Source organism: Corythoichthys intestinalis, chromosome 20 (genome assembly GCF_030265065.1).
Source record: "Corythoichthys intestinalis isolate RoL2023-P3 chromosome 20, ASM3026506v1, whole genome shotgun sequence".
Taxonomy (NCBI): domain Eukaryota; kingdom Metazoa; phylum Chordata; class Actinopteri; order Syngnathiformes; family Syngnathidae; genus Corythoichthys; species Corythoichthys intestinalis.
In genome coordinates this window covers 8994400-9007056 of record NC_080414.1, presented here as the reverse complement: position 1 = coordinate 9007056, position 12657 = coordinate 8994400, and the positions used below count along the sequence as shown (strand labels likewise).

General features: G+C 40.3%; 1 protein-coding gene across 2 annotated transcripts in view; it reads right to left on the bottom strand.

The window, feature by feature from the left end:
* The window catches only part of rttn (rotatin), a 104762-nt gene that overhangs the window by 74537 nt on the left and 17568 nt on the right, over positions 1-12657 (bottom strand). For both annotated transcript variants that reach the window (XM_057824397.1, XM_057824398.1), the window contains exons 11-17: positions 11543-11698; positions 11257-11472; positions 7571-7683; positions 7362-7488; positions 7101-7226; positions 2921-3037; positions 155-294 (exon numbers count right to left, since the gene is read on the bottom strand). In XM_057824397.1, the coding sequence (XP_057680380.1) occupies positions 155-294; positions 2921-3037; positions 7101-7226; positions 7362-7488; positions 7571-7683; positions 11257-11472; positions 11543-11698 (995 nt within the window). The remainder of the gene's footprint in view (positions 1-154; positions 295-2920; positions 3038-7100; positions 7227-7361; positions 7489-7570; positions 7684-11256; positions 11473-11542; positions 11699-12657) is intronic.

The following is a 12657-nucleotide window of genomic DNA, read 5'->3' as shown; positions in this document are numbered from 1 at the left end:
ACCAAGCCAACTAATCACTTTGTCTAAGCTGAGGAACAAAAGAACCATGCAATTAGTGTACAAAAATACACACTCATTCTGGGCAGGAATATGATGCATGTGCACACACATGGTAGAAACACACAGCAAGACATCATTAGAAATATTGACTCACGGTGGCCGTCTGGTGAAAAGAAGTCTGAGAGCTGCTTTTAACTTGGCTGTGCTTGGAAACATGTCGTCTCTTGCCACCTCCGACATGTCACTTAGTAGCAGCACACATCTTCCCAGTGAATCCTCAGTGTTGGCATAACCCTGTCTCGTGCACACACACCAGACACGCGTTTTCAAACAGCCTTGGCAGAAAATGAAGTGAACAATGGGGAATTCCCGCTAAGCAGCTGAAGAGTAAGTAAAATATGCATCACTTTGATTACGGGTGGTTTTCATTTTGTCGCTTGTTGACAGGATGGGCACATTTCTGAATGGCCCCCTTGAATTAAATCATGCTCGACAGCCTTGTCACAATCGCATGCATATTGATGAGGGATTTTCAGGCTTTCTGCTGCCTGGAACGGTACAATTAATAACAGCATGCCCCCCTACCCAAAAAAAACAAAAACAAAAACAAACAATAAAACAGGACTACAGTGGGGCAAATAAGTATTTAGTCAACCACCAATTGTGTTGGAGTTTTCCTACTTGAAAAGGTTAGAGAGGCCTGTAATTGTCAACATGGGTAAACCTCAACCATGAGAGACAGAATGTGAAAAAAAAAAAAAAAAATCATATTTTTGGATTTTTAAAGAATTTATTTCCAAATTAGAGCGGAAAATAAGTATCTGGTCACCTACAAACAAGCAAGATTTCTGGCCGTTAAAGAGGTCTAACTTCTTCTAACAATGTCTAACGAGGCTCCACTCGTTACCTGTATTATTGGCACTGTTTTTAACTCATTATCGGTACAAAAGACACATGTCCACAACTTCAGTCAGTCACACTCCAAAACTCCACTATGGCCAAGACCAAAGAGCTGTCGAAGGACACCAGAGACAAAATTGTAGACCTGCACCAGGCGGGCAAAACTGAATCTGCAATAGGTAAAACGTTTGGTGTAAAGAAATCAACTGTGGGAGCAATTATTAGAAAATGGAAGACATAAAACAACACTGACAATCTCCCTCAATCTGGGGCTCCACGCAACGGTGAGCAAAAATCCCAGAACCACACGGGGGGACCTAGTGAATGACCTACAGAGAGCTGGGACCACAGTAACAAAGGCTACAATCAGTAACTTGCCTGGCACAGCCAGACTATTCTCCCTGTATTTTTCAAACACTGTGAGAAATCGTCTGGGACCCAGCCCATTAACGGCCTCTCGAGCAAGGTACAAAATCAATCGTCCAATCAGATTCGTTTATTTGCGTGACGTGTTCTTAACGAGTAACGTCACTCTTGCGCGCCGAAAGTCGTGTCTACAACAACACAGACGGCGAACGGGAGAGCCGAGAATATGTTCCAATCCGCGGTAAAACCAGTTTTAAATGACCAAAAACACATCGAAACAAGTCATTGACAACAGTCAACATGGCTCGCGCTAGCCATGTTGAATAAACTTCTCCATTCTCCGCTCACGCTAATTACTTGTCACTTTAACAACGTCACGTCTGCCCGTCGCTGATTGGTCCACTCCGCTGTCTGTTTGCTGTGGCTTGCTCCGCCCTCGGAATTTGATCCGCCGGACGGTCGCCAGACTCAATCGCTGGAACAGCGGTGAGTCTGGTATACCAGGCAAATCAGTAACACAATGCGCAGCCAGGGACTCAAATCCTGCACTGCCAGACGTGTCCCCCTGCTGAAGAAAGTACACGTCCAGGCCCGTCTGCGGTTCTCTAGAGAGCATTTAGATGATCCAGAAGAGGACTGGGAGAATGTGTTATGGTCAGATGAAACCAAAATAGAACTTTTTGGTAGAAACACAGGTTCTCGTGTTTGGAGGAGAACGAATACTGAATTGCATCCAAAGAACACCATACCCACTGTGAAGCATGGGGTGGAAAAATCATGCTTTGGGGCTGTTTTTCTGCAAAGGGACCAAGACGACTGATCTGTGTAAAGGAAAGAATAAATGGGGCCATGTATCGAGAGATTTTGAGTGAAAGTCTCCTTCCATCAGCAAGGGCATTGAAGATGAGACATGGCTGGATCTTTCAGCATGACAATGATCCCAAACACACAGCCTGGGCAACAAAGGAGTGGCTTCTTAAGAAGCATTTCAAGGTCCTGGAGAGGCCTAGCCAGTCTCCAGATCTCAACCCCATAGGAAATCTGTGGAGGGAGTTGAAAGTCCGTGTTGCCCAACGACAGCCCCAAAACATCACTGCTCTAGAGATCTGCATGGAGGAATGGGCCAAAATACCAGCAACAGTTTGTGAAAAGCTTGGGAAGAGTTACAGAAAACGTTTGGCCTCCGTTATTGCCAACAAAGGGTACATAACAAAGTATTGAGATGAACTTTTGAGCTATTTTCCACCATGATTTGCAAATAAATTCATTAAAAATCAAACAATGTGATTTTCTGTTTTTTTTTTTCACATTCTGTCTCTCATGGTTGAGGTTTACCCATGTTGACAATTACAGGCCTCTCTAATATTTTCAAGTGGGAGAACTTGCACAATTAGTGGTTGACTAAATACTTATTTGCCCCACTGTATGTAAATGAGACAATAACTGCAGCAAATATTGCTCTCTGGCAGCTCAATAAAGTCTTTGTTGCTTCACAAATGCTACATTTGCACTTTTCATCACTGTTATTTTGATTACAGGGTAACATCCGACACCCCCACCCACCTCGACGCATTAACAGCAGATCATAAATTTTAGGCGCTGTAGAGCTTTGTGAAATGTGCTGTACAAATATAATTTACAAAGAGTATAACACCTGTAATACAGCGATGACCCGCGAACGTGCCGCAATGAATCTGTCCCAGGTTGCCTTTGTCATCATCAATCGTCCCTTGAGCAGAAATAGCAGGATATCCTTGGCAGCGACATTCACCTGTAGATCACAGGTTAAGTGGTGGAGTGACATTTAGTACTGTGGATAAAGACAGCAGGTAATGCAAGTGACAGACTTCAAAATGTCTGACACGACGTGATGCTGGCAGTTTAACGGCCTTAATATAATGTTGGAGAGCTTTACAAGGCCCATGATGCACATAACTGCTGCGCGGGCCTTTTGTTTAATTACTATTACTGCTCACAACCAGGAGTTAAACTAACATCTCTAAAAAGTGATGGCTAGCCTGAGTTCATTTGCATGAATGACCTTGCCCCAGGATCCTTAAAATGGCTAGATTTAACATTTTTAGGGGACACAGCGGGGTGTTACAAAAGATAATTACTGGTAGATTCACCCTAGAGTTAAGTCATCTTCAAAGTCAATGTTTAGCTAGTGCACCTGCAACTTAAGAATATTTTTTTAATAGTTATCACCAGTGTGGTTTTCGTGCCAAAGTCTTGAAATCTTGAGTTGTCAAACCACAGAACAGTTTTCCACTTTTTCACACTCTATTTTAAATAAACCCAGGCTTATAGAAAACACCTGTGCTTTTTTACCCTTCAACTTTGCACTGTAGAGTTTCATCCGGCAACTGAGGATAACACAGTCGATGATGTCCACCTTCAATGGTTTCTGAAGTATTGCAGGGCCCATTCTGTAGTAGCCGTCCTCTTTGTGGTGCAGTGCCATTTAAGGGCCCGAGGATCACGGCGATCTACTATGCATGCAGTGATTTCTAGATTCCCTGAACCTCATACCTGTCAAGTTGTACGGTTTCGGTGTAATTTGTACAAGTGAGCACTGATTTTTAAATGTGTACGCCGTACGTTCAATATCTGTACGTTTTTCGTGAATTACGTTTTTTTTTTCTCCGTTCGGATTTTGTCACCGTTTCGGCAACGAGACAATGTGCGTTACTATGCGTTTACGTTGGTTGAATGACGCGAGAAAAGTTAGAGACGTGGAGAAAGATGAGTGGAAGTGGGAAGGAGGGAAGAGTTGTGACGCTGTGTCAAACGCAATGCTAGGTGGCTCCAATATTACCTGACTGTAGCCGACAGCCTACAATCTACGCCCACTTGATGCAACACAACATATAATATGCATATAGATCTAGATGCGAAATGACAGACTCGGCGGCATTAGTAAACAACCGCCATCTTAAAGCAGTAGACTTCTCAGAAAGGCTCTGTTGTAGTGAACGTTCCTAGCGAACCTAAGTAACTTTTTATCTAAAATACTCCTAAATCGGCAAAATCTTGACTTGAATCTATCTTTAAATGATGAAACAGTTTTAAAACTTTCACATATCGAAAGTAGACAGAAGGGAACAAATGATAAAACGGGAGCAACTTTAACACCTTTAACGGTTGATTCGCAACATTAAATGACTTCCAAACATAACAGAGGTTACTATGTTTTTTTGTTTTGTTTTGTTTTTGGGGAAAAATGAAAAAAAAAAAACATGAAAGGTAACACCAGTTACTTTTCCAAGTAACTAATTACTCTTACATTCAGGTAACTGAGTTACTAACTCAATAACATTATGGAAGAAGTAATTTGTAACTGTAATTAATTACTTTTTTTAAAGTAAGATTAACAACACTGGTCATAAAGATGCAGTCTGCAGAGTGAAAAGTGACGAAAGCAGAGATTTTATTCTGCCAATTTGTTGCCGAACAAAATTTGCCTGCAACTATTGCTGATCATTTCTCAGAATTAGAAAAAGAAATGTTCCCTGACTCAAAGATTGCATCGGTAAGTTAAGTTTATTAATTGACCTTTTTAATTCGTAATTGGACACACTAACGAACTACCTTGAAGTCAAACTGAATTGCGAGCTGAAGTGCAGCCATCAAAATTGCCAAAAGGGCTACATACAATTATAACAAAAGCAACTGTTAAATTTTAGTAATCATGATGTAGCTGAAGATATTGTTCTTTGATTGCACCAGGTTATATGTGACAATATTACCAAATAAATTCATATTATTTTAAAAGTCTTCTAAAAGTACTGTCGGAGCTAGAGCCTTTAGCCACCAAGCCCCTGTTTTATGGAATCAGCTTCCAGCTAACATTAAAGAAGCCGAGACTGTCTGCACATTTAAGACTAGATTAAAAACATTCCTATTCGACAAAGCTTATGGTCAGGCTAGTTGAAGTCGGAGTAGACTCACAGTTTAGTCTAAGCTGCACTAGAAGCTATAATGCTGGGGGAAGTACAGCCACTGAGTTCTATCTCCTTTTTCTCACTCTACCTACCACTTGTCTTACTTTATTTTTATTTTCCAATGTTAATATCTAGTTGTCTAGTCTGTTCATCACTAGTCACCCGGTGTCACCTTTCCCCCCTCCCCTCTGGGGAGGGGCTATTTTTCAGCTGCAGCCTCCTGACTGTCCGGACCCCTGGCTGGATGGATGTCCTCGTTGCTACCCCCGTCTCATCCGGCTAGATGGATCTCTTCTTGTTCCTTTACTCCACTGCATTTTTACGGACTGTAACTTCGCCTGATAATTCCCATTGGCAGTCCTGGGGCTTCCTGTCTATCCGTCCTGGGAGTGGATCTCTCCTGACTGTGGTACTCCCCAAGGTTTCTCATTTTCTCCCAAAGACTCTGGAATTTTTGGAATTTTTCCTTGCCGACATGGAGGGTCTAAGGATGGGGGATACCCAGGACTTGAACTTTTTTTTTTTCATCTTTGTTGCTTCATTTGCTGTTTCTGATGGTGTATCATATTGTATCTGCAAAGCCCTTTGAGACAACTTTGTTGTGATTCAGGGCTATACAAATAAAATTGAATTAAATTGAATTGAATTAAAAATGGAGTTTTATTTTTATTTCTTATTGCACACTCTATAAAACGTTGTAAGATTAGTCATCAATTTGTTAGGGCATACGTCACTATTTGTAAGATTGCCAACGGCCTCGGGTTGACAAGTATGGAACCTTTTGATTATATTTTGTACCGTAGATAATGAAATACCTAAATTCCCTGCAATTGTACCGTATTGGCCCGAATATAAGACAGTGGTTTTTGCATTAAAATAACACTGAAAAAGGGGATCGTCTTATATTCGCCGTCTAGACATTATACCCATTCACGACGCTAGATGGCGCCAGATATCATTGAAGCGATGTTCTGTTATGACAGATCTCAGCTACTCTTTTTATTTTCACCAGTTTGCATTATTTTATTGCAATGTTTTTCCTTATTCAGATTTGTTTCAAGACTAAAGTTACAGTTAGACTTCACTTTGATGGTTAATGCAGTTATTGCAATTTTGTTGTTTTATCACAATAGATTGGTTTATTTACATTTCAAAAACCAGAAGCCATCCATTTACAAATGTGATTGCACTTTGGTTTACATATTTAAATGTTCAGATATTAAGATTTGAATGAGGCAAAATAACATGCTTTTTCCCTGCAATACATTGTGATAATCATTTGTTTCGGATGTACTGTAATGATTTTCTGTATAAAAATTAATTTGTGTTCAAAAAGTCTTTTTTCTCGTCTTCTAATCAGGGCCGTCTTATATTCGGCCCAATTCGGTATATTGAGTAACATTGTCCTGAAAACTTTCGACTATTTTCTCACTTATTCAGAAAGCGGTGAACCTTTGCTTGAATGATTATACTCAATCATGGCACCCATTTGTTGCCAATTAACCTGTTAACATGTGGAATGTTACAAACAGGTGTTTGGTGTGCATTCCTTCACTTCTTTTGGAACGTGATGCAACCACAACATTCGCAAATCGTTGCACCGTATTTTCCGCTCTATAAGGCGCATCGGAGTATAAGGCACACCCTCAACATCCACTGCATCCACTAGATGGAGCTGCGCTAAAGGGAATGTCATGCCAAGATGAACAAATATTGATCCATGTATAAGGCGCCTCGAATTATAGGGCGTACTATCGGCTTTTAAGAAAATTGAAAGCTTTTAGGTGCGCCTTATAGTGTGGGAAATGTGATATTATGATTTTGTTTGAAAACATCCCAACTTCATTGGCGTTGGGATTGTACATTCAAAAGACATAAATGTGTACTCACCTTCTCTGCAGAATCCTGGAGACCAAAGGCACTTATTTCATACAGCACCTTGTGGTGTAGGAGGAAGTTCACTCCGTTGCAGAGTCCTGATTCTTGTTGCGACGCATTCTGAATCCCAAGGCACTTCTGTGGGTGGTGCATACAATAACTATAACATTAAAACTTATTTTTAAAGAAAAAACCGTGGTTGATTCTTAGTGGTGGTTGATTTAACCATCAAATGTCATTTAAACACTGTATTATAAGACATGATGATCCGACCTGAACCACAGTTAATGCGCACATGTAGGTTTCCGTCTTGACAGGTAGCATTGGATGTGACAACAGCTTGAGGAGGAGTTTCTGACTCTCCATTTGAAGGACGGGACTGGGGTGATCAAATTTCCACCTGACCATAAACCACATCAGTTTAAAAGAGGGGTAAAATGTGAAATAGCATGTGGTCATAAATGTAATCATTTGTAACTCACAAATAGGAGCAGAAATGAATGCATTCCTTAACGATGGGCAAGTGTTCATGAAATGGAAGCCCTTCTATTGCCAGCTCCGCCAGCTCCAGTAGTTCGAGCCAGTTCTTTTCTCCCTGGATAAAGAAATATGTCAGCTTGAATCAACGTGACTAAATGGTTTACAATATTGAAACACAGCTCTGAATTAGTTAAATGCTCTATCGGGAGAAGGCTACTCGTTTTATACATTTCTTGTACTGCTTATCCTCACTCGGGTTGTGAGTGCAGGGCTATAGACTTCTGCTAAACTGGAGTCCTTTTCCCTCTAAAATGTCATGCATTAACGCTTGTACCACCTTTAAATTTCCAGTTTTTTTCTTGTATAATAATAATTATTCTTGTATATTAATGTTACTGACACAAAGCTTTGTTCCATATTTAAAACCAGTTGTTGTTAATTGTCAAAATGAGTGTAAATATGAATATTTGCCCCTAAATTTTCCACAATCACAATGAGATCATTCAGCTGATTTAGGGTGCGCAGCTAGGAAGACTAAAGTGGTTGCGAGCAAGTCGCAAAGAGATACCTAAATTTTCTGGTACTGTACAGTGGGGCAAATAAGTATTTAGTCAGCCACTAATTGTTCAAGCTCTCTCACTTGAAAATATTAGAGAGGCCTGTAATTGTCAACATGGGTAAACCTCAACAATGAGAGAGAATGTGGAACAGAAAATCACATTGTTTGATTTTTAAATAATTGATTTGCAAATCATGGTGGAAAATAAGTATTTGGTCAATACCAAAAGTTCATCTGTTCATACGTAGCCTTTGTTGGCAATAACGGAGGCCAAACGTTTTCTGTAACTCCTCACAAGCTTTTCACACACTGTTGCTGGTATTTTGGCCCATTACTCCATGCAGATCTCCTCTAGAGCAGTGATGTTTTGGGGTTGTCGTTGGGCAACATGGACTTTCAACTCCCTCCACAGATTTTTAATGGGGTTTAGATCTGGAGACTGGCTAGGCCACTCCAGGACCTTGAAATGCTTCTTACGAAACCACTCCTTTGTTGCCCTGGCTGTGTGTTTGGGATCATTGTCAGGTTGAAAGACCCAGCCACGTCTCATTTTCAATGCCCTTGCTGATGGAAGGAGATTTTCACTCAAAATCTCTCGATACATGGCCCCATTCAATCTTTCCTTTACACAGATCAGTCGTCCTGGTCCCTTTGCAGAAAAACAGCCCCAAACCATGATGTTTCCACCCCCATGCTTCACAGTGGGTATGGTGTTCTTCAGATGCAATTCAGTATTCTTTCTCCTCTAAACACGAGAACCTGTGTTTCTACCAAAAGGTTCTATTTTGGTTTCATCGGACCACAACACATTCATCCAGTCCTCTTCTGGATCATCCAAATGCTCTCTAGCGAACCGCAGACGGGCCTGGACGTGTACTTTGTTCAGCAGGGGGACATGTCTGGCAGTGCAGGATTTGAGTCCCTGGCGGCGCATTGTGTTACTGATAGTAGCCTTTGTTACTGTGGTCCCAGCTCTCTGTAGGTCATTCACTAGGTCCCCATGTGTGGTTCTGGGATTTTTGCTCACCGTTCTTGTTATCATTTTGACGCCACTGGTTGAGCTCTTGCATGGAGCCCCAGATCGAGGGAGATTATCAGTGGTATTGTATGGCTTCCATTTTCTAATAATTGCTCCCGCAGTTGATTTCTTTACACCAAACGTTTTACCTATTGCAGATTCAGTCTTCCCAGCCTGGTGCAGGTCTGCAATTTTGTCTGGTGTCCTTCGACAGCTCTTTGGTCCTAGCCATAGTGGAGTTTTGATTGTGACTGACTGAGCTTGTGGACAGGTGTCTTTAATACCGATAATGAGTTAGAACAGGTGCCATTAATACAGGTAACAAGCGGAGCCTTGTTAGACCTCGTTAGAAGAAGTTAGACCTCTTTGACAGCCAGAAATCTTGCTTGTTTGTAGGTGACCAAATACTTATTTTCCACTCTAATTTGGAAATAAATTCTGTCTCTCATGGTTGAGGGTTACCCATGTTGACAATTACAGGCCTCTCTAATCTTTTCAAGTAGGAGAACTTGCACAATTGGTGGTTGACTAAATATTTATTTGCCCCACTGTACAGGTATATAGAATTAACTTTCTCTATTGAAACTAGTGCTGCAACGATCAATCGATCAACTCGAGTAATTCGATTAGAGAAAAGCTTCGAATAATATTTTGCCGCTTCGAGTATTCATTCAGTTAGAGCGGCGTTACAATGGTTTGTTTTGATAGTGTTTGCATTTAGTTTTATTGATTTGGGTGGATACACTGATTTAGACACAAATGTCCTACCCATAATATGGCCCACACACAAAAAGAATTGCTTCAATCAAAATAAAACTTTTTCAATGAAAAATTAAGTGTTCAAATGCAAATTTTTCAATCTCAAATATTTTTTTGCATTCAAAAACGTTTTCAATAATTTAATTTTCTTTTTTTTTTTGATTGAAGTGATTTTTCTTTTTGAAAATATATGTATTTATATATATTCATTATATATATATTAAATATATATATTTTTTGAAGCAACTTATTTTTTGATTGAATAATAAAGACGAAAACGTCCTAGCCAGAATGTGGCCCAAACACAAATCAACATTACTTCAATCACAAAAGTGGCTTCAACCCCCCCTAAAGAATTAAATCAAAGAAAAATAGCTTTCACATGCATTTTTTTTTTGTTTCAAATTTATTTTTGCATTCAAACACAACAATTTTTATTGAAAATATATATTTTGATTGAAGCAACTTTTTGCCATGCACCCTAGCAAGGTTCCCATGGCCTTTGGAAGCGAAACAGCTCCACAGCATCACTGACCCACCCCCAAACACACGGTCCCAGTTGAAGCACACGGTCCCAGTTGAATCCTGGGACCGTGTGCTTTGGTCAGATGAGACCAAGATTGAGCTTTTTGGCAACAAACACTAAGTGGGTCTGGCGTGCCACGAAAGATGCGCATGCTGAAAAACACCTCATACCCACTGTGAAGTATGGGGGTGGGTCAGTGATGCTGTGGGGCTGTTTTGCTTCCAAAGGCCCTGGGAACCTTGCATGGTATCATGAATGCTTTGAAATACCAGGACATATTAAATCAAAATCTGTTGCCCTCTGCCCGAAAGCTGAAGATGGGTCGTCACTGGGTCTTTCAGCAAGACAATGACCCTAAACATATGGCCAAATCTACACAGAAATGGTTCACCAGACACAAAATCAAGCTCCTCCCGTGGCCATCTCAGTCCCCAGACCTTGTTTTGTTGGCAAAAGGGGGTTGTACAAAGTATTAACACCTTGGGTGCTAATAATTGTGACACACATTATTTGATGTCAAATAATTATTTCTTTATGTGGGATTTTTTCCCCACTGAATAGATGCACTTGTATTGAAGGTTGGATTTTTCTCTTTTTTTCCATTAAGGTCCCATATTATTTGAATTAAAAAAAATATTAGAAGCTAAAAAACACATCTTAACCAAGGGTGCCAATAATTATGGAGGGCACTGTATTATTATAAATACTCTTGTAAGTTAATTTTATTGCTGACACAGCGTTTCGGGGTCTTCAACATGTTGTGCCCCCCTGCCCCAAAAGTCAAACTCCGCCTATGCTTTTACTGTAAGTGACATCACCATCATACCTCAGTATTCCGTTCCTCCTTCAGGAAGCGGCAAGTGGATTTCATGCACAGAGCAATGCGGGTCACTTTCCTGCAGAGCTCATGGCTGTCCGTGTTTAACTGTTCCAAGTAGGCCACTGCTGCCTCTTGCATGCTGGGTAATGCCATGCCAAATGACTTGTCCAAGCACAGGTGAAAAAGAGCTGTTACTGCCTTCTCTGGTACATTCTCACTTGCCTGTGATATAACACATTGTTTAGTATAATTAAGAAAGCCGTGATTTCTACTATGAAGATGGCACACACACCTTTTCAACAGGAAGTATAGTCTGCAGGAACTTAATGACGAATGCGGCCGAGCCTATGTATGCAACTCTGTGGTGAGCTTGAGAACCACTTTTATTATCCTGATGGTAACTCAGTACATCTGCTTGCAAATCCATACATGTTTGAAGCTTCTCCATCTACAATAAACAAATGCAATCAAATGAATGTTCTTTTCACAGTTCACACACAATGCACAGATAGTAGCTGACAGCCGAGGGAAATACTTGCTCAACGCAGACATAAAAAAATAAATTAATAAATAGTGTAAAGGAGGATATGAGTGTTATTTTTGGACAGAATACTGATGCATCTATCTTACAATGAAGAAACTGGAGCAATCTATTCTCGGCGACTTTGTTCAGTGAGGAACAGTGATTATTTAATACCAGTAGGGGGCAGTAAGTGTCCTGTTTATTGTTTGCCTGTTTGGCTTCAGACATGAGCGTTCCCATCGGACAAAAAAACTCAAGGTCTGCCACGCAAAACTGCTCTCCGCATAAATATGACAAAACAGGCCACAAGACGTTGAATGGCATGTATTAAACAGCAGAGGGCCTTAGGGCCCCTCTTCTTGACAAGTTTACAGTACGAATCCTACAGCGAAAAAACTCTCTTGAACAGAGGATGAAGAAATATGGTTCAGAAAGAAAGAATAGTGTTATTACAACTTGTCTGATTAGTAAAATGTTTAGATTTTCATCCAATTTTCTCCATTGCTTATAATTTTCAGGGTTACAAAGACGTGCTACACCCTGGATTAACTCGAGTAATTCGATTAGAAAAAAGATTCAAATTAAATTTTGCTGCTTCGAGTATTCGTCTAATTAAAGTGGCATTGTAATGGTTTGTTTTGAAAGTTTGAAAGTTTTATTGATTTGGGTGTATACACTGCCCTTTAGTGGCAAAAGTGAATATGACATAACTCATTTCAAATGGCTGAATCCAGCTGCTCCCTGTTAAGACCAACATAAGCTATCTTTTTGTTTAAGCTAATGGTTTTCAACGCATTCGTAATTTTTTTAATAGGTATATTTAGCCGTTTTTTGTTTTTGTTTTGTGGGAATATGTATTCGAACCATTTGCTAAGAGCATTGTT